The sequence below is a fragment of the Amblyomma maculatum genome, chromosome 10, assembly GCF_055883805.1.
Source record: "Amblyomma maculatum isolate TAMU_Amacu chromosome 10, ASM5588380v1, whole genome shotgun sequence".
NCBI lineage: Eukaryota > Metazoa > Arthropoda > Arachnida > Ixodida > Ixodidae > Amblyomma > Amblyomma maculatum.
This window is the reverse complement of record NC_139353.1, coordinates 162,567,466-162,589,418: the sequence shown is the minus strand read 5'-3', so window position 1 is coordinate 162,589,418 and position 21,953 is coordinate 162,567,466. Positions and strand designations below refer to the sequence as shown.

At 46.6% G+C, this 21,953-nt stretch overlaps 1 protein-coding gene across 1 annotated transcript; it reads right to left on the bottom strand.

Annotated features, from left to right (window-relative positions):
- Nucleotides 1-4,508: 4,508 nt before the first annotated feature.
- Nucleotides 4,509-9,237, bottom strand: LOC146177819 (uncharacterized). The gene is made up of 2 exons (XM_084580601.1): nucleotides 8,056-9,237; nucleotides 4,509-5,707 (listed from the first exon to the last, which is right to left on the bottom strand). Exons 1-2 carry the CDS (start codon nucleotides 8,726-8,728, stop codon nucleotides 5,361-5,363), a joined length of 1,020 nt encoding a protein of 339 aa, XP_084436727.1. The 5' UTR covers nucleotides 8,729-9,237; the 3' UTR covers nucleotides 4,509-5,360.
- Nucleotides 9,238-21,953: the final 12,716 nt, after the last annotated feature.

Here is a 21,953-nt window from a genome sequence, read left to right as displayed (position 1 = left end):
TTCTGTGACTTCTGACGCCGTCACCGATGGTGACGTCCTGAGTACACCCAGCCCTCATCTCCTGTCAAGAGGTGTTATCATCATCGTGTCCCTTCTTCGATTTTGTAGCGGTTCTCTTCTTGCTGCCTTCAACACCACATCGGAGCCCATTCTTCTGTGCCGCGGCTCTACTGTTGCATCAGTTGCTTCCGCCCAGCCTGTCGCTCTTCTTCCCATTTCCACCTCTGATCGCTCTGATTCATCCCCTGCCTCGCTCAGTGCAGCACTTCGCCACATAATCAGCACCGACCTGACAGCAGACCAGACAGACGCATTGCTCGCTATATTGAACAAGCACGCAGACCCGTTCGATGTCAATTTCGGCGCATTGGGTCAACCCGCTGCAGCAACGCATCGCATCCACACTGACGGATCAGGCATAGTTAGGCGCCAGCCATATCGTATGCCTTCAACTGAGCGCAAGGTTATTCAGGAAAATGTTCGTGACATGCTTGCACGCAACATCATATGCCCATTGTCCAGTTCTTGGTCACCGCCTGTTGTTGTTGTGCTAGTGCAAAAAAAAAAGCCGGTTCAGTTTTGTGTAGATTTCCGTGCTCTGAATAGAATCACTCACAAGGATGTGTATCCCCTCCCACGAATTGACAACGCCCTCGACTTTTTACAAGGTGCCCAATTTTTTTTCAGCCTTGACTTAAGATCAGGCTAATGGCAGATCTCCATGCATGAAGATGATAAAAGGAAGACCGCTTTTGCAACACCCAACGGTTTATACGAATTCAATGTAATGCCATTTGGACTCTGCAACACTCCTGCTACGTTCGGGCGCATGATTGACACAGTTCTCCGCGGCCTCAAATGGAAAACATGTCTCTGTTACTTAGGCGACATCATTTTCTGATCATTTTAGTCGTCTCGATAAAGTTTTGACAGCTCTTTCCAGTGCCGGCCTACAGCTAAACACGAAGGAATGCCATTTTGCATTGAAAATCTATTAGTTCTTGGCCATCTCGTAGGCAGCGAAGGAAATAAGCCTGACCCTGAACAAAATCGCTGCTGCGCTGCACTTTCCCCACCCGACTAGGGTCAAAGATCTCCGCAGTTTCCTCGGCTTGGCATCATACTTCCACAAATTCATCCGCGATTCAGCCTCTATTGCCTCACCTTTACATGCGCTTCTTCACACCGATATGCCTTTCGTCTGGTCTCTTGCTGCGAAGAAGCATTTGAAATTCTGAAGCGTGCTCCGACTTCGGGTCCTATCCTCTGCGATTTTGATGACAAAGCTCCGGCTATTTTGCACACCGACGCCACTAGCCATGGCATTGGCGCTGTCCTTCTGCAACGCCAAGACATCTCTACAGAAAATGTTGTTGCCTATGCACACCGAACTCTGACTACTGCGGAACAAAACTGCACTATTACCGAGCAAGAATGTTCATCTGGGCTGTTCAGAAGTTTCATCCTTACCTGTACGGCCGTCACTTCACGGCCATCACTGACCACCACGCCCTATGCTGATTATCCTCTTTGAAAAATTTGTCCGGTCGTCTCGGGCGGTGGATCCTCTGCCTTCAAGAGTACGACTTCACTGTCACTTACAAATCGGGCAAGAAGCACAAGGACGCCGACGCTCTCTCTCGTTGCCCTATTGCTTCGCCATCGCAACACATGTCCTCACATTCCTCTCCTGTCCCAACGGAGTCACGCGATTTAAACTCTACAGTTATCCACTCTTTATTTGAGCGCCGCCTCTATTGCTCCCATGCCAGACATAGACTGTAATCTGGCTCACCACCAGAGTGCTGACCCTTACTGTCGAAAGCTGATTGATGGTCTCACCGGTGTTATGAGACCTCCAAATGCCCGTCTTTGTTTTCGGCTCAAACATTTCAAGTTACAGAATGGCACATTATTTTGGCACAACTACAGCCCACTGGGCCACACCTGGGTTCCCGTAATTCCTTCTTCCCTGCGTCCTCAAATTCTACAAGGATTTCACAACGACCTTACCGCAGGTCACCTTAGATACCACAAAACCTACGACCGCATCAAAAGTCGTTTCCTCTGGCCTGGCCTTTCAACCTCACTATTGAAATATGTAGTGTCTTGCATCCCTCGTCAACGCTGCAAGCGGTCTACGTCGCCTCCTGCCAGTCTCTTACAACCTCTCCTATGTCCTTTCACGCCTCTCAAGTCGTCGGAATAGACTTATATGGCCCCCTGCCCTTGACTCCAGCTGGCAACTGCCGAGTCGTTACTGCCGTTGACCACCTCACCCGATACGCTGAAGTCGCACCACTTCCTTCCACCTCCGCTTCCGAAATCGTCAACTTCTTCATCCACACCATACTTCTCCACGGCGGCCCTCGCCTCCTCCTTAGCAATCGTGGTAAGTCGTTCCTCTCCACCGTCCTTGCCGCAGTGCTTCATGCTTCAGGCACAGTGCACAAAACTACATCTCCTTACCACCCTCAGACCAATGGTCTCACTGAACACTTTCATCGCACCCTTTCTGATATTCTATCCACCTATATTCACCCTCAGCACAACAACTGGGACTCTTTACTCCCCTTTGTCACCTTCGCCTACAACACTGCCGTTCAACAAACCACCACCTACTCTCCATTTTTTCTTGTTTATGGCCACCACCGTACCTTCTCACTCAAAGCATCTTTCTTCTCAGTTTCCACTCCTTCTGCCGCACCTTCCCATGAACAGTTTGTGTCTCGTATCACCCACTGCCGTGATTGTGCCCGCCTTCAAACTGAAGCCACTCAAGCTTCCAGGGAAAGCACATATGATACAACCCATCGCTCAGTGTCTTTCAGCCCTGGAGACGAAGTGCTACTCTGGACATCTACTCGCATCCCCGGCCTGTGTGAAAGGTTTCTGAGCCGTTTTATTGGCTCGTACACGGTTCTAGAACAAACTTTTCCAACTATCTCATCACACCTGCATCGCCTGTTCGCGATTACCGGTGTCGCGGCACTGACACCGAAGTAGTGCACATGTCGCGTTTTAAACACTAACTGCCGACCTTAAGCTATAATTTACGACCAGGATGGTCGCTTTCGTTTTGGAGGGGGAAGGTTGTAAGCAGTGTGAGTGAACTTCATCTTCATCTAAGTGTAATCATTATCAAGTCGTGGGAAAAAGACGAAGTGGTGATGAGCTGGGGCTAGTCAGTAGCTGCTGCTTCGGCTTATCTGAAATAGAAAGGTGAATTCGCTGGTGCGACTGTCTGCCTCACGAGATATATATATATATTATAATGTAATGAGCACCTTGTTCTCCCTGCATTTGTTTGCTGATTAGCCTAATGTTTGCCATATGGGCCTTGTTTCTGAAAGCCTTGATGTCGCAGGTAGCGCCCAGCTCCCACTCTTCCTTTAAGTTGACATTCCACATGACAGCTGAGGACCACCGACAAGGGTGGTTCTGGTGAGCACCGTCAAGTGTAGGTTACACGCCACACAAATATTGAGCAAACTTGAACACTGAATAACCACTATTGTAGCTTAGTTGATAAGAGTACCAGACACTATATTCGAGGTTCACAGGTTTGTATCCCACCAGTGACCTGTGGTTGTTTTTTTTCTTTCTAATCAATTATTTACAAGATTTTATTGGTATTTCACATTTATTGACACATACACAGGCACACACACAGATCAGTTAGACTAGCTTTTTACTCGGTTAACATCTGGTTGTTTCGTTCTTCTACCTTCCAGACTGTTACCGTCATCATTGATTGATCCTTAAAGACCTTGAGCGGGCATTATTTTTGGGGAAGCAAGGACTAGTAGAGAATGTTCATTGTCGTAGATTTTTTATACAATGGAAAACAAACAAAAAGGCATGGTAACAACATTGCAATACAGTGCATAACAATAGAACAATGCAAAAACCAAATGGTCAAGGGCACCAGTGCATTCATGTCAGCATATGCTTACACATTAAGGCGGTTTATAGAAGCACAATATGCACAAAGTAGTACGCAGACAAATGACAGGTCGTATATGTTAGTAAAATTTGAGAGAGCGAACAAAGCAAAACTCACTTTTGAGGCTACGCAGACAAATGACAGGTCGTATATGTTAGTAAAATTTGAGAGAGCGAACAAAGCAAAACTCACTTTTGAGGCTACAGTAAGGTAGTTAAGAAAAATTTAAGTCAAAATGCTGCTCATTTTAATTTAGCAATTTGGACAGATATTAACAGTCTAAATTTCAAGTTCAGACATTCCTGGACTATAGATTTCGGAATCGAATTCCATTCATCAATGGCCAGTGGCAAGAGAGACCTATTGAAGGTATTTGTGTAGCCTGTTATTAACCTTTTCAAAATTGGCCAACGGGCACTGCCATATTGGAGACTGGGCTGTGCTCATAACACAGAAAAAAGCTGCGGATTCTGCGGAAGGAACCACCACCGGCCTGAATGTTTCACGTTTGGCCTCAGACCTCAGACCTCCTGGAGGCCAAACGTGAAACGTTCAGGCCGGTGATGGTCCCTTATTTTCATAATGTGTCACACCATATGAAGAAGATAGCAAAGAGGCATTCTATCCCTAAGCTCTGCTCCCGCACGTGCAGTGATGGGCGTCTTGGCTGCCAAATCAGGCACCGAACTACTCATGTTCTTTGCACCATTGGAGTGGTGTATTCCATCCCACTTTCCTGCGGGAAGACGTACATCGGGCAGACTGGCCGCTGTATTAATAAGCGACTGAGGGAGCATGCGCTAAATGTTAAGAAAGATGACAAAGGTGTTCATCTCGTGTCCCATATTCTTGCTTGCGAGTGTGCACCGCGATTTCATGAGACGACGATTCTTGGCAGAAGCAAAAATAAACACGCGGTTGGCACTTGAAGCTTTTCATATCAAGAAAGAAGGCGAAAACTGTATTAGCGATATTAGCTACAACCAATGGTAGCTGACGGTAACAAACTGGATTCCAAAGGCAGGAAAGCGTAGCAGGGGGAGGCAGAAAGTTAGGTGGGCAGATGAGGTTAAGAAGTTTGCAGGTGTCAAGTGGATGCAGCTAGCACAGAACTGGGTTAGTTGGAGGAATATGGGAGAGGTCCTCGCCCTACAGTGGGTATAGTCTGGCTGATGATCACGATATGTAGAATTTTTATAGCCTTTGCCTATTACCTTATAAAATGAATTGGAAGCTAATGCTGTATTTTTATTACATAGTCTTTGGGAATTATTATTTAAAAACTGTGGTGGTGAAAATTTATAAGTTGATTTGTGTATGCAACAGGTCAGATTAAATTTGCAGAACGTTTCATTTTGTTCTCCCCCTTTCCAACAGAGCAGGAGAGAGGCAAGATCAATTCACAATTGTGCACCTAACTGTAATTATGACTTGGTCCGTTATGAACACTATGCACATTAATGCTTACATGAGCACCACCGAAGCACGTCGGGTAGCTCTGCTTGAGCAGGCCAAAAGCAGCTTTGTAGCTCTCGGTGCTTTGAGAGCTGTGCAGCAGGACCGCTAGCGGCAGCGCTCCAACCACGGTCGCTGCAAGCACCAGCGTTACGCTGCTTTGGGACTCATCGCATGAGGCTGTGCTGTCGATGAATATAATCTCCTTGGCAGAAGTCAGCCCTTGCGTCCTCTTCATTATTTGGGTGACTATAAGAGCTGCCCAGCTGGTACCATCTTCAGATTTTGTGATCCTGACATCGATCCCTGCGAAAGGTGACACGTGCTTTTAACCTTGTACTATCGACTGTGTCAATGCTTCATGTGACGTAACCAGAACACTATTTTCGTACAAAATAATAGAGACCTTTCTTTAGATCCAAGCAGGGAGGTAGAAAATAAAAGCAAAATGCAATGAGAAGGCAAACATTAATTAAAAACATGAAATAAAATTGCAGTATACGACAAATGCATTTTCTAAAATATGCTATAAAGTTTGTTGCCAATGGTAATCAATACCATTTGTAGAGGTAGAGCTTGCCACTCGGAAATTGTTCTTAGAAAGTGAAACTTCAGAGCATTAGTATGCATTAAGTGTGGTGTTCATCTGTGATTATGATGACAACAATTTCTGAATTTTTCTAAACCTTTAGGTAGGTATATACAGGCCAAGAGAGATGCCTAGTATGGCATGATTTCATTGTGGAGAAAGGGTAAGGCTGACAGTCACTGCAATGAAGGAAAGCATTAGGGAGAATATTTATATCATCTCCTAATTTGTGGTGTTGATCAATGCAATTATTTCTTTTGCCTGAAAGATAATTTATTAGAGAGTAGAAATGTGTTCACAAATGACTATATGGGGAAGGCAGCAATTGTGCGAGAACCGCCTGTGCTTCTGTGATATCAGGAGCAGTAAGACCCTCTTTGGTCCCACCCTTGTTGTGTAGCAAATGGCCTCCGTTTAGGTTATTTACTTATTTTTGACCGGAAATAATGTGGTGCCTGCATTAAATTAACACATGAAAATAGAATGAAGTGTAAATAATAGGTGGTAATGAGAAATTTTATTTCGGATTCTCAAATGAAAGCAGTAGTAAATGCAGCATGAAAAGAAAATTATGTAAATATTCTGAGACACAAAACATTGCTGTTATACTACATGACAAACCTGTAAGCTTCAATTCCGTGTGTAAGAAAGACTCCAAAGCATAATTGCTATCTGGCTAACACTACGACCCATTACTACAGCAACAACCAGATGGGCAGGGATATTTTTGAAGCTTACTGCATTGCTAAGAAGCCGGTCACATGTGTAGCATAACAGTCTTTTGTGTTACAAGGAAATGAGATAGCCTTCATTGATAAGTGCCTTTCATTGCAGCATAATCCTTGATGTTTTGTTTTGGTTTCGCACATTTCACCGTATATACTTTCTAATAAATCTTAAGTTGTTAGACAGCACCCGTGTCGTCCTCTCCTTTGTCTCTTTTGCACTTTTCCACAATGTGAACTACTTTTAACCCACCCAATACAGTTTACTGTTTATCATGGCTTTCCACACATAATTTTTAAAACCGATTTTTAATAGGGCGCCCTTGCTGAGCAGATATGCGTATATAATTGAGGGCTTTGTAGAGCTGTGCATGTAACAAAAGTCAGAAGTCTCTGGAATCATGGAAAACACGCAGAGGAATTTCTTTTTTTATTTTGATAGTGTGGTTGATTGAATTGGGAAGTTTTTCATAAATGATATTTTAGATGTCGGATCATTAAACAGGACACAAAAAAGACGAAATAATTACTGTTTGTGCTATCCAGGAGTAAGGTTTCACTGCTGGCAAACAGTTATCAAGCTAATGACTGCAAACACCTTTTATAGGCTATTGTACACTTTCTTTTATGCCTTGTTTGCACCGTATCATTCTTATGGTGCATTCACCCTTTTTTTCACCTTCATATCACGAGATTTTGCATTTCACTTAGTATAAGCCATGTTCACCTTATCCAGCAAGTAACATGGCAATCATATGGTGTCTATGAGGCTGTGAGAAATTGATGGTTTTGAATCTTAGCCATTCAATCTTTTTTCTGGGGTATTTTATGTGACGCAGTACAAACACAGACATGTCACTTTATATTGCTCCTGCCAACTTAACATGTTATACCCACTATCAACTCTCACAGGCTAGATGCATGCTCATGACAAGTTTAAGATATGAAAATATTCACTGCAGCTTGTAACGCTAAAACATTAAATACCACATGAAACCAGTGGGATTTGTCTACATTGCATTTTCATGCACCAGGCCTATTACTATGTTAGCGGCTCCTGTGGCAGGCACAATGTTCACGAGACAGAGAACTGACTGTTTGGCCTGCAAATCTCAAAGTTCCAGGTATTGAAAAGTGGAGACTAACATGGCCATTGCTCCGAAGCTTTATGGTTAAAGCCTGACGTGGCCTCTAGAAGGGAAAAGAAAACTGTAATGCAACCTCAGATGTCGGCCTTTCCAGGCTGCAACAACGTTATGGATTTATGCCCTGAGGCTATAAAATCGCAAAAAAAAAAAAATTCTCCATCACATAGTACTGTTGAGCATATTGCAACTTACCGTTATGAAGATAGGCTGGTGCCTTTTCAGCCAGCTTAGTCAAAGGATCTGCAGTACTGCCAAAGTGTTCCTTCCGCCAGACCCGGTACCAGTTGTAGACTGTGTTGGCACTCGGGTTTACAGCACCACTCGCCAGTTTTTCTAGCCCGTCATCCTCTACTTCCAGCTTTCGTTGGTGTAGTGCTATGGCCTCTGCTGGGCTGTGGCCATCATTAAAGTAGGAATGAAATGCTGCCCGAGTGTCAGACGTGCTCCGCAGCAACCGCAGGCCATCCGCGCAGTCAGTAGCATGATTATGGTCATCCATGACCCTGATGACAGCAGGCAGCGGCACAGTTCGCTTCAAGAAGCCATCCCTCTTCTTTGTGTCCTTTGTGACTTTCTTGACTTTTATGTCAACGAAGGCTGGGCAGTTTGTAGCGTTCCGGCCAGCAGTCTTGTTGCGACTGCTATGCTGGCATCTCCACCTTTTGTGGAATACAATCCTAGGGAAAAAATGGGGGGCTATAAGAATGGCTTCAAAATAGTCACAAGCAAAAGCTATGGGAAGTATGGTTTGACATGCTTTAGCAAGGTTGTAGAGGGGGTTTGCATTAGGGGGATGCTCAAGCTTCACCTTAAGAGGTAAAAAGCAAAGCCTCAATTGCCTGCGAAGTTCTCGGCGAATAACCATGCATTACACCAGTGTTGAGTGCTTTATGGTACGGTTAAAAAATATTCTTATAGCAGCTGTCCATAGGCCACTATTAGGATACAAAACCCAATTTTTTGAATTAATGAAAACTTTGTTGTCAAGCCTCCATTCAATGCAAGGAGCCTTCTTAGTTATGGGTGATGTGAATATCAATATGCTTGGTGAAGATTCATCTTCTGAGTGCCTAGAAACCATACTTCGCGCTTCCACTTGTTCGAATATAATTTCCTTGCCTACCCATGTTACCGATACCGGTGCCACACTTCTAGATATCTGCATTACCAATTGTACATTGTGACCAGTGCTTATCAGGTGTGCTTTCCCTTTATATCAGTGACCACATCCCAGTTTTTACATGTATCCCGACATGTATTAATGACGTGCAATTTGCCTCTTTCACCGAAACTGGTCATGTACGCTGATGACACAAATATTTTTTTCTCCGCACAAACCTTTACCAAATTGAACACTGTCATAAATAGTTATTTGAGCAAACTTTGAATGTTAAAAATCCTAAATGTGTTATTTCGAGCCTCATAACAAAGTCTGTGACACTGAGCTAGTCCTACACTTTCAAGGTGCAGCATTGCAGTGTGTGACTTCAGAAAAATTTGTAGGCGTCTGGTTTGAAGAAACCATGTCGTGGAACACACATGCTAGCAAGTTGGCGATAGAATTAAGCAAAACAGTTGGCTGTCTCTATAAGCTGAGAGGATTACTTCCAGTAAAGCTCAAAAAAGCAATATGTTTTGCTAATTTCTACTCTAGTCTTTCATATTGCATTTTAGTTTGAGGAGCTACAACCATCCATAATTATAATAAACTAGAGCGGCTACAAAAAAAGGTGCTACGAATTCTTGACAACCTTTATGGAAACCCTAGCCAGCTATTTACTGATCGCTTGTTTACTAAACATCATATGCTTAAAGCAACTAAATTATATGATCACAAACTGTCTTTCTATATGCATAAATGTAACCCTCCAAATGATACGCACATCCCTTGCATGCTTACAGCTTACGTAGGGAAGTAAAACCAGTGCCACATACACGAAAAAAAATTACGACCGGGCCACTCTTGACTACCGCATACCATCACTTTATAATAAACCTAAAGCCCACATTGACTTTACTGCTCCACCTAGCGCATTTAGACACGAATCAACAAATTTTATGATGAGGCAATGAATATTACTGTGATGTTCATATTCATTTATGATATCTGATGTGTGTATAATTCTTTAGGAAGTGTAAACGCTGCGTTTGCTCTCATGTTCATATCCATTTTTATTGTGCTGTGAAATGCACTGCGAGATGCTGCCTGTAGGCCCAGTCAAGCTGTCTGTGGTAGCTTTTTCCATGGGGGACTTGTAGGTTGGAAATAAATTGGAAAGTAGAATGCCCCACCACTTTTTATTATGCTTTTTATATATTTTTACTTTAAGTGTGTTTTGGGGGAAAGTAAGGTGCAGGTTTTCGGTGGACATCTGCACCAGGTCATACTGCCGTTTCATTCTGCGATTGTTAATAATAATAAGTGGTTTATGGGAAAAGAAAGTTGCAGTATTTGTCTTTTTCTGTGGACACCTAAAAATAAAGATTAGTTTTTGGCGTAAGAAAAGTGCGGTATGTCCACTCAAGGTCATTTGGATGATGCCAGGCGAATTCAAAGTTGCATCCCAAGAAGTAGAGCTTACAATCTAAAAATATAAATTTACATTCCAGCATAACTAAGCAGACTTTTGTTTCAATTCATATATTAGAAAAATGATACATTGAAATTACACTATACTCATTTATTCTTCATTTAAGAAGCCACATTAACTTGTGCATTATGATGCTGGGCCATCAACAAATTGAATGCACAGATACTATCACACAAAATGAAACAACCAAAAACTTTCAGTTCAGTAGAGAGAACATTGGGTGTAAGCAAAATTAGTTAATCAAGAGAAAACTACAAGGAACGAGCACATGCCAAGTCAGGTAGTAAAATACCTTTTAGGATCGGCCCCTTCCCAGTCGACTACCCACGACGTACTCGTAGCATTGCTGTAGCTGCTCAGCCACTCGTACGCGTCCCCATCAGTGTTGAGGGCGACACGAAAGCATTTGACGTTCTCTTCTGCTGCAGCGCACTACGACAATGAAGCCGGTAATGCAGGCAAAAAGTTCAGCAGAAGCCAAGAGCGCGCGTACGGCGCTACACGAACGAAAAATTCAGCAGCAGCCCGAAGCGTGCACAGTTCAGCAGAAGCCAAGAGCGCGCGTACGGCGCTACACGAACGAAAAATTCAGCAGCAGCCCGAAGCGTGCACACGCGACGTTACCTGGCAGGTAGGCAGTGAAGCGCACAAACGACGTTAGAGGGCAAAAAACGTTCAGCAGCAGAACGTCCAGAAGCGCGGCGACAAAAGGCGCGCGCGCGCAACACCCAACAAGCGAGAGGTGCAGGGAGCAGGACGTCCAGAAGCGCGGCGACAAAAGGGGCGCGCGCGCAGCACCCAATGAGCGAGAGGTGCGGGGAGTGATAGCCGCTGGCCGGAACAGCCCGCTTTCTTCGTCTCTTCTGTCATTTGTCTCTCGCGGAGCCACCGTCCCAAGCAAACCCAAATACGCGTCCCGGCTACCTCAAGCTTCCTCCAAATAAAGTTTTCACTCACACACACACCCTCGCTCCTGGCGCGTGGCGGTCTTGGATGCGCGTCCGTGTGGTATTGCAGATGGCAGGGACGCATCCCGCCTCGGCCAATCAGAACGCCGCAAAAGCGGGACACACTTTGTCCACGACAGCATGAGCCATTAAAGGCTTTCATCTTAACATAAAGTACCACCCGCACACGCCACACCCACGTGAGCGCAAGGTCACACTTGCAAAGATTACTAATCAGTAGCGGAATGCACCCGGGCATCCAAGTAACGGAATTCCCTATCTAACAAAGCCACAGAAGGTGCGCTAACCCATCGATCGGCGTTTTTGCTAATAAAAAATGTTACCATAACCTCTCGGCTGACCTGGTCATGATCGCAGAAAAGAACGTTTTTGAAAACAGGGAGAGCATTTGCGAACCCGGCAGTACCATTGCTTCGAGCGTTGTTGTGGGCTCCCTGCCGTACACAAGTACAAAGGGCTCGACCTGGTTGTCTTCTAGAGGGCGGTATTATACGCGAAAATTTCGTAGAATAGAATGACGTTCGATGTCTTGTGTTCAAATTCGACCTGCGTGACAATTATGCTAGCGGTCGTTTTGTTGAGGCACTCCGTAAGTCATTTGGTCCAGGGATCGCACGCTGTTGTGCGGCGGTGGTATGTACGACTGTATTATCAAGATGGCTTGCCTGATATCCGCCTTCAATGCTGTTCCCCTGTTCGTGCCGAGCACATAGGGAGCGCCGTGTTGTAGGATAATGCTGAAAAAGCGAACAAAACAGTGCGAGGCATGACGGGACATGTGAAGGACAGACACACAGGTGCCTTTGTCTGTCCTTCACGCGTCCCGTCTTGCCTTGGGCTGTTTTAATCCCTTCTTCAACATGTACCAACCAGACCGTATTTGCCCCCCTTTGCAGGAGAATGCGTTCGACGAATACTTGTCAAATTCGGCTGCGGTACCATTAGGCTGGGCATTAGGTTTGGCGTAGCTTGTCATGTAATCGGTTACCACGATGATGCACTTGTTACAGGTGATGAGTTTGGGAAGGGGCGGAAGATTCATCTCCGTTTGTTTAAACGGCTTAGTCGTAGATGGTATTGGGTTCAGCAGCCGAACTGGTCTGATAGGGGGGGGGGGGGGTGCGGGGGCGTCTTGCGTCGCTGGCACTAGCGACATGCTTTCACGTAATGGGCAGCGTCGGCAGGTAACAGCGGCCAGTATTACACCTTAGATCCGATGCAACGTGCGTGCCATCCCGAGGTGCCCTGCTGTCGGCTCATCGTGGAGATCCTCCAAACGCTCTTTTCGGCGTTCATTGCAACAAGATGGCATAATGAGGTACGTGGTGCTGTTAGGTGGCTGGGGGCGATAGTTTCGTTTTGCTTTGTGTTTTCATGTTCATTAGACGCTTATTTACACACCTTCTGTGATGTACGGGGTGCCGCATGAGTAGCGGATTGATAAACCACCCCTACTCCACAGGAAATAAGAGGTGATATGCGAAGTCTCTCTTTCCAGCTTGACTCAGCATGACTTGTTTGCACATTGAGCCTAACATCTTAGCGGCTATAAACACAACAGCAACATGTTTTATCTGCCGGTAACATCTGATTCTTCTCCCTGATCCCCCGTTTCATAGCATCTAAACATCTCTTAAGCTAGTTTTTCGTTACTTGCGAAATGCCTGAGTGTACTTCAGTATTGCGAATTTCCTTATTGTTCGGACTACTTCGGCAACTGAATACGTCAGAAACACCACGTTCTGAAATAAAGTCGGAGGGCAGGAAGCAATGCAGAAAGCAACCATTGTTCTCCGTTGATACTGATTAGAAGTACGTAATAAAATACCGACAATTAACAGCTCATCACGTATGTACTTGGCGTTTATCGCGAACCCATATTGGAAGAAAGCCTGAAAGTAATTTTCCCCCCAGAATCTTTCGGTAGGTGCAATAAACAAAGATCAGAAGATGACCAAATATTTGATTTTTCCAGTAACTATTTCTTTCTTCGGCAACATTATTCTGTGGTCTAATTTAACGAAACACCTGTTTTTAAAACAGATGCCGCGCTGAGATGCACAAATGCGGGAGGCGTGTGCTTGGTCGCAGGTTGTATGGAGGCCGGCTCATTTCTACTGGTCCGACTGGAATCGTACCTGGTGCTGGTGCACGTGCTGGAGGCGGGCCTCGGCCACCGCACTGTCTGCATCAAGGGCCTCGAGCTGCAGGAGCAGACATCGTGCCATGCTGCAGAGGCCGCCAAGGTGCGTTGTTCCGATGCAGTCTGCGCTTAGTGAAATTTTACGTCGAACAAGGTAAAAACACCGAACACGATGCAGAACAAGTCGCAGCTGGAAACCTGATCTTGGTGGTACACATTTATATCGTGAATACACTCACATGATTGTCACAGCATAGCAACGATCTTGCCTGCGCCTCATTGGGCCACCGGATCGTGATATCACAGTTCACGTATATTGCCGGGTAGTTGAACTTGCGTGCAATTTCACTTGAGTACAATTTTTCAGAGCAACCAGAATTTCAGAAAACGTGTCTGTGATTTCAAAGCGGTAAACGAATAAAAGTAACTTTTTGGCGGCGCGCAGATGTTACACCAGGCTCAAACGTAGACGGCACGAAAGCACGAGATGGAGTGTCTCCAGTGTATACAACGTCCACCAGAGCACTACCGGCTCGCATCGCCATGGACTCTCGTGTCCCCCTAAATATTGCTTCTACGTTACAGCGTCCTGAAGAATACAGGTGTGCCGCAGGTTGACGAAATGTTCGACAGCGTCCTGAAAGACGAGAGGAGCTTGCTCAACCCGGAGCCCTGGCACGTGCTGCTGCCCCTGGACCTGGTTCCGGTGACGGCATACACTTCTTCTGCCATGAGCCTGACGGGAGTTATTGACTCATCCGAATTCCTGACGTCACTTCCATCGTTATTCCAACGGTGCCTCCTGTGGACGCTGCTGGCCGAGCGACTGGAAGGTGAGCATCACTACGCTCCTGTGGCGGAGTGTTAGAGGGACCTGAATACTGTAAGAAGCATTTGTTACGGCAGGACACGAATGCAAAGGAGGCACAGCGCTGTATTTGATTTGTCCACTTCTGTCTTCGTCCTCGCCCTTTGCGCTGCTTCGCCAAATAGGGCACTTCATTTCTGGATTTTGATTAGCGCTGAGAGGCTGGACAGAAAGGTTAGAATTTGAAAGGATGGAGCCACATTCTTTAACGAAATTTGTTTTCCATTTATGTTTCGAAAACGATCGATTGGCGTGCAATAATTTTCAGCCGCTTAATCGTCAAAGCTGATGCACAGAAAACCTAACCCCTGGGCCGTTCCATTGGTCTTCGTTCATCGGAAGCAGCCGTAGAACAGCAAAACGCCTGCCAAATGTATTATGGGAGTGCTCAGGGACCTAAGACATTTGCGGGTGGGCCTCAAGCAAACTATTGTATATTGTGCAGTAGTGTATATGTTTCTTTTTATTTTTACCTATTCTGTCCTTTCTCCCTGTCGCTCACCTCTTTGATTTCCTCTACCCCTTCCTCGCTATCCCTTTATTTCCGCCGCCCCAGTTCAGGTGCTTCAGATATCAGATAGCAGATACTGGGGCTGTCAAGCATCTTTTCCTTCCTTTTGTATACACAATAAATAACCACAACAACAACCTGGAGCCTCTATCGGGAGTTAGCTTCCGCGGCCGGGATCGAACTCAGTTCGCCCGGCTTAGCAGTCGATATCCCAATAACTCTGCCATCGTAATGAGGCCGATATTTGATGTGGCGGCCTGCACGTTATTATTATATAAATGTCAAATCACTGAATGGGGGAGGCATTGCGAATTGCCCATCAGGATGGCGATTGCGTGTCCATCCCCCTTTCAGGAGCAGATGCAGTGAGAATGCTTCAGACGCTGGCGCGGTCTATCATGATCAACTTGTGGAATTCCAGCAAGATGCTGAGTCAACGTCCACGGTCTCCCGGTTTCAACCTGAAGCTCCAACATCTACCCGGCTTACCTTGATGCGAAGAAACTTCTATGTGCCTCTTGTTGCCTTCACAAACCACCATTATTTTACGACCAACATGGCTGATTGTCCTGATATCTGCAGGAGTTAGGAAGCGATCAAAACCACATATATTTGTAGACGTCCTAAATGCCGTGTTTAAACACCATCTGTGGACCGTGCTCTAGAGAACTTTAACCAGCCCTGCTGGCGGAGATAAAGATTCCAGGGCAGCGCCCGCGACTATCATCTACGGTTTCACCACAGATGAACACTTTCAACTATCTCCGCAGATGATAGTTGAAAGCCTACCAAGCACTCAGCATCCATCGGGCTTACACGACATGCTGTGACTTTCCAGTGCGCTTTTCGCCGACTGGCAGCCTTTTCCTCTCCTGCTTCTTCCTTATTTTGACCTTTATATCCGTTGATCCCTTTTCTCTCCATATGCTATGGCGATGGAGTTTTGGTGATAACAGCTGTATTGGCTCGGTTCACTTTACAAGGTGCTTGGTCAAATGAATCCCCGAGTAATTTTTTTACTCAGCGGCCGGGATAGAGCAGTAAGTTAACTGTGTTTCAGTACAGCTTTCATTTTGGTAGTGGTATGTCTAGCTAATCGTGCTAGTTGTGGCGTCCCCATGCCATGCATGCAAGTATTTATGTGAGCTGCTATAGAACACTTGAGCATAATGGGCAAGTTCCTGCTACCGCGCTTCTCAAATTCACAAAAAGAAAGCACAACATTGCATGAGGTGTTGACATGCGGCTGGAGGGAGTATAACTTGATAGCGAAGAACTCTCCTGTGGGCGTCTGCATGGACGAGCCACCCCCCCCCCCCCCCCCTTGTCGGTAACTTACAACTTAGTTACACCTTTAAGATTATTAGGTACAGTTTTTGTCAAAATGTACAATCTACTTCTAAGCTATGCAGTGGAGCTGCCCTAGCATTGATAGAAGTCCTTTTCTTTGGAAATCGTAGGAACAATTCCTTATACATTTAGGACATTTTGAACACCGGGACTGGATATACGTGTCTCGAGATGTGGATCAGAAGGAAATGTCTGTTACTACTGACTGACGGGCTGCTCGCTCTTTGGCCGCCGTTCGATGGGCGGCAGACGCACAGTGAAGGCAGTGGAAAACTACACTGGGGTCGCGTGGGGCGTGGCAGAGCATAACTGATAGCAGAACCATTCTAGCGCTACGCCCTTTTGCGATTTTGTTATGATAGTTCGGTAGCCAGCCGAAATATGACGTGGAATGGGAAATAAATAGGTGCTGAAAAAGTCAAGTGATACCCAGCGCCTACGCTTGCTCCGGAGAACACCTGCTTGCTCCGTGGGTGGAGGCACTATCGAAACGTGAGAGCGGCAAGGACGAGCAGAGCAAGGACGGCGCAATGTTTAGATTATTAAGCGGCGTTATTAGAAATGCCTCTGTGTGTTTCCTCTCCTAGAGATTTCAAGTGTGATAGCAGGAGAAAAATCAAGTTCAGGGAAAATATGATTAATAATGTAGCAAACCTGCCTTCGGGCGTTTGTTGCTTTGCAAAACCATTCAACCCCGCGCTTATAGATTCTCCTTCGCTTTTTATGATAGAAGCAAGATTGAAATATGCTTGTACGAATAAACCACGTATTGTTTAGACCAGTGAGGCTTCCCCTCAACCTCTCTGTTCATTCTTTGTTTCTTCAAGAACTCTATATATGACTCTGAATACGTTAGCGACACGGGCCTCGTGTCGCGTCAGTGTGCTGTGCGCAGTCGCGATCATTGCTTAGATACTTGCGCGATAAGTACCATGCGTTCCTTCACACAGAAGGACTAGAACTGTCTCCTGCGAGCATGTCCGGTGAAGGGCGTCGCGCGATGGGCGTGCATTTTACGCCATAGCGTATTCAGCTCGTTCGCTCGGAAAGCGTAAGCCAGAATCGGGAATTACCAAAATTGTGGCGTAACCGTTTACTGTCCAGCGTTAAGGATGGTGACATAATATTTCGTTTCCTATTCAGCAGGATGGTACTTCGCGATAGGGATTCGAATCGATGACGATGTTACCCCGAACTGCATGCCGTTGAGTTAAATCAGAGTCCTTCAATGCTGGTTAAGTGAAGGAACCCACCGAGGAGTGCTAAGGCAGTCGCCCGTCTTTCCCAAAAAGCAAACCAGCTAAATACGTTTGGTACTTTGCCAAACTTTCTGCCAATTTCTCTCTGCCAAATTTCGCGGGATGAAAAGACAGTTCAAAGGCGCTAACGCGAGTCAGTCACGGTGGCGCAGTGGTCATCAAGACTCCCGACTACTGCTCTGGGGTACCCGGGCTTTAAAACGACCGCCGGCTTCTGCGTTTCGGTGGAGGCCAACCGGAGAGACGTCCGTATGTTTTGCGATGTCGTTAAAGATCCCCAGGTGGTCGAAATTACTCCGGAGCCCTCTACTGTGGCCTCCCTTTCTCTTTTTCCGCTTTAACTGCCACCTTCCTCTCTTCTCTTGCAGCGCGGTGCAGGGTTCACCGAAAAAGTTACAGGTGCTTATTTGGCCGCTATCGCGTCTACTCATAAGGGGAAGCTCAAGCTTCTTTCTAAATATTTTAATGCGTAAGCATTGTAAGGCTGTGCAGGCAGGTTTCTCTTGGGCATGACCTTGTTTGCGCTGTAAAACAAAAACTAGCTGGTATACCGGAAACAAAATGGTACTATCGGATAGAGCGTCAAGGAAAGGTGTGCAAGTAACGAAATTGTTGACATGGGCTAATTACTTCAATAAGTACAGCCAATTAAGTCAATCAGACGTCAAAATAAACGGGAGGGGTAATGTCGACGTCCAAGGGTGGTCACGTGGTATTCGACTTCCGGTGATGTAGGCCGGTAACGCATTAAAGTTCACCGGCGTTCTATACTAATTGGTTTATAGGAAAGGAAAGCCGCAGTATCTGCCACTCGCGAATTCCTGCTCACACGTCTCACAGACCACACAGTAAAGCTCAGGCTTACGCATTTCTCTAGTCCAGACTCTGCAGTGATCTCGGAATTTTTTATGTCTCCTATTTGTTACTTTTGTGCTCCGGATTAGAGAAGTCATGGTAAGGGTCGCAACAACAGCGAAGAAAGGTCATCAAGTTGTGGCTTTAGGAAGAAGGAAAAGAAAATGCACGGGCCTGCTACTGGCTCTGTAGCTGCAGAGCAGAGCACAGCCACTTCTCCTTCCCTCGCTGGCGGGGAAGGCACGGGTCCAGAGAAGTCTCCATAGACGCGGGGCCCCTCCTCCCTCCTCTACACTCGCAAAAGCGTAAAAATAAGCGGAATGGAATCACGGTAGCCCCGCTGCGGTGGTGCAGTGGTTAAGGTGCCCGGCTACTGTGCCGGAGTACCCGGCTTTGATCCTGACCGCCGGCGGCTGCGTTTCAATGGAGGCGAAACGAAGAGGCGTCCGTGTGCTGTGCGATGTCAGCGCACGTTAAAGATTCCCAGGTGGTAAAACTTACTCCGCAGCCATCCATTACGGCACCTCTTTTTCTCTATCCACTTTCACTCCCACCTTCCTCCCTTCGCTTACGGCGTTGTACAGGTGTCTGCGGAAACAAGTATGACAGAAACTGCTCCTTCCCCTTCCTGTGAGGCAATTAGTACTATTATGAACCACGCTAATATTACAATGGTAGCCTCATGCTTTTTCCTTCAGTATGTGCATCTAAAACAAACTGTGCTACCCGTCAAAAGCGATACAAATTTCTTGGTATTACTTTTGATAAAATCTAACCTTTCTACCTCACATAAACATTCTCAAAAAGTAAGCAGCACACTCAATTAGCATACTTAAGATACTCTCAAGAAAACACTGGGGTTCTTACAGAGCTTATCTCTTAAATATCTATCAGTCTGTAACCCACTCTATGTTAGATTATGGATGTATAGTGTATGGTTCAGCGAGACCTTCCTATCTGAAACGGCTGAGCTCAGTAAACAACTTAGGTTTAGACTCTCAACTGGTGCATATAGAACATCTCCTGTATATAGTATTTATATTGAAACAAATGAACCGCCCCTCACAGACAGAAGAACAATGCTTGCATGCGCATATGTACTCAAAATAGGGTCTCTGCCGAAACATGTCTGTTACCCTATACTTACCCAGTGCCCATCTAGAACACTCTTTGAAAACAAACCTCAGACAATCAGACCAATAATTCTTTGTTTTGAACAGATATGCCAAGAATTAGACATACTTCATTCTCTTCCAAATATTGCCCGAAAATCCAGTTCACTGCCACCCTGGTACCATTTCCCTGCTGCACATGACATCACACTTACACATTTCCGTGTGAAACAAACACCACATGAACACATACTTGTGGCGGTTCAAACGAGACGGTAATCCGCCCCGCTCACACTCCGCAGGTGCAGCGTCCTCGCTAGCGACCCGCGGAGGGAACAAAGGGGACAAAGGACGGGGGCGACACAGTGTTACTACTCGAATGCTATTTATTGCACTTGCAAATAATACAGAGCATGCCGGCTAGCTATACATCAACAAGGTTTTCCTTGGAAGGGCAAGGCTACGCAAGGACTTTTGACTCACCTGCTGTGGAATGGGGGTGCGACTTCGGCGGCGGAAATTTGCACGCGCCGTGATGATGGTGGCCGGGATCTCCCGTGTGCGCCGCATTCTTCGGACAAAGCCATACCACGGCGTTTGCCGCGGGAGGCGGTGAGAGCGTGCGGTATTTACCGGTTGCTTCGCCGTTGGGAACCAGAAGATGAGCGGTCGTGCACGACGGGTCCTCCCGTGTGCGCTGCGTACTCCGTGCCCGCTATCCCCCAGCGTTTGCCGGGAGACGACCGCTCTCGTTGCCGGCTGGATCCAGAAGCCCTCTGTCGTCTTCTCGCGGGAACCCCCGTAGACGTCTTGGTGGCGCACCCACCGCTGATTCTCTTTCCTCCAAGGGGAGGTATTTTCCTCCTCTCCCAGCCGGCGCCTCCACGGGGCGAAGGGGGAGACAACTGGATTTCCACATCCCTCCCTCCTTAAATGTGCACCCTGTGGTTAAGAACTGCTCCTTGGATGCCATCCGCGAGGTACACACGAGGCTTGCAATGACGACCGCAGGGCAGCTCGCACAAGCAAGGCACTAGTGCAGTCTAAACATTGTGTCATCCGATGAGCAGCAAGATGAAGGGGCCCCCGCTGTCCATCCGCAGGTCCCAGAAGCGAGCGTGACGGGAGGGTGTTGTTCCCGCTGACGCGCCTTTGCTGGCAGGCAGGGGGTTGGCCTCCCCTCCAGTTAAGCCGGACTGGTTCCGTGAGACTGTGCAGCTTCGGTGATTCACGGCCGCAGGGCAGCAGGCAAGAACGTAGACAATGGCAGCAGTCCCTGGCGGCTTCACTCGACCTCTGCATAACTCTCCGGATCTCCAAAAGCTTGAATAAATTGCGCAAAATGACCATTTGGTAAAATGCGGGCCAATGTGAGTGCCAAACAATTTTATCCGGCACCGCACTGCGTTCCGTTAATCCGAACAAAGCACAGGCTTCCGCGGTTCGTTTGCAGGCATAAAAATCTGGTTCCACAAAATTTCCGATTCGCCTTCTCAGCCCAAAAATACCAAGTTCATTTGAACGAAGTTAGCTTTCTCTATTTCAGCGAGATGTTCGGCTACAGCGAGGTTAATATATAACAAGCAAATCGCTTTTGCGCATGCTATATGCCACGGTTAGACTGTCCTCCGATGTGCGGCAGGCAGCTCCCAAAAAGAGCCTTAAGCCTACTTGCTCTAGCGCTAAGGACAATAGTTTGACACCACCCCGCGAGGAGGTGCATCTCCGCCAAGGAATCCAGGGTGACCCTACTCGCTCGCTGCCATCCAAATGCAACCTCTGAGCGAACGGCGCCCACCGCGTCCAGCGGTGTCGCAGCGCCCCGGTGCTTTCTGGCAATCACGGCTGCAATACCATTCAGCCGATTGCGGCACCTGGCACCCAGAGCCAAAGAGACAGAAGAGGAAATATTTACAACTCATCATCATCATCAGCAGCAGCAGCCTGACTATGCCCAGTGCAGGGCGAAGGCCTCTCCCATATTTCTCCAATTATCCCTGTTCTGTGCTAGCTGCATCCACTTGACCCCTGCGAACTTCTTAACCTCATCCGGCCACCTAACCTTCTGCCTCCCCCTGCTACGCTTTCCTTCCCTTGGAATCCAGTTTGTTACCCTAAGCGACCATCGGTTATCCTCTCTTCGCACTACATGTCCTGCCCATGCCCATTTCTTCTTCTTAATTTCCACTAGAATGTCAGTAATTTGAGTTATTTCTCTGACCCACTCTGCACGCTTCCTATCTCTTAATGTTACCCCTACCATTTTTCGTTCCATAGCACTCTGGGTTGTCCTCAACTTAAGTAGAACCCTCTTGGTTAGCCTCCACGTTTCAGCCCCTTAGGTGAGTACAGGTAAGATGCAACTGTTGTATACTTTCCTCTTGAGCGATACCGGTAAGCTGCTAGTCATAATCTGCGAGTGCTGCCAAATGC

Excerpts from the sequence above, each read along its gene's own strand:
- LOC146177819 (XM_084580601.1), bottom strand. The coding sequence starts at position 8,728 with ATGGTTATTCGCCGAGAACTTCGCAGGCAATTGAGGCTTTGCTTTTTA. Across the intron at positions 5,708-8,055 it reads ACCAGCCTATCTTCATAACG|GGATCGATGTCAGGATCACA; the intron begins GTAAGTTGCAAT and ends CACCTTTCGCAG.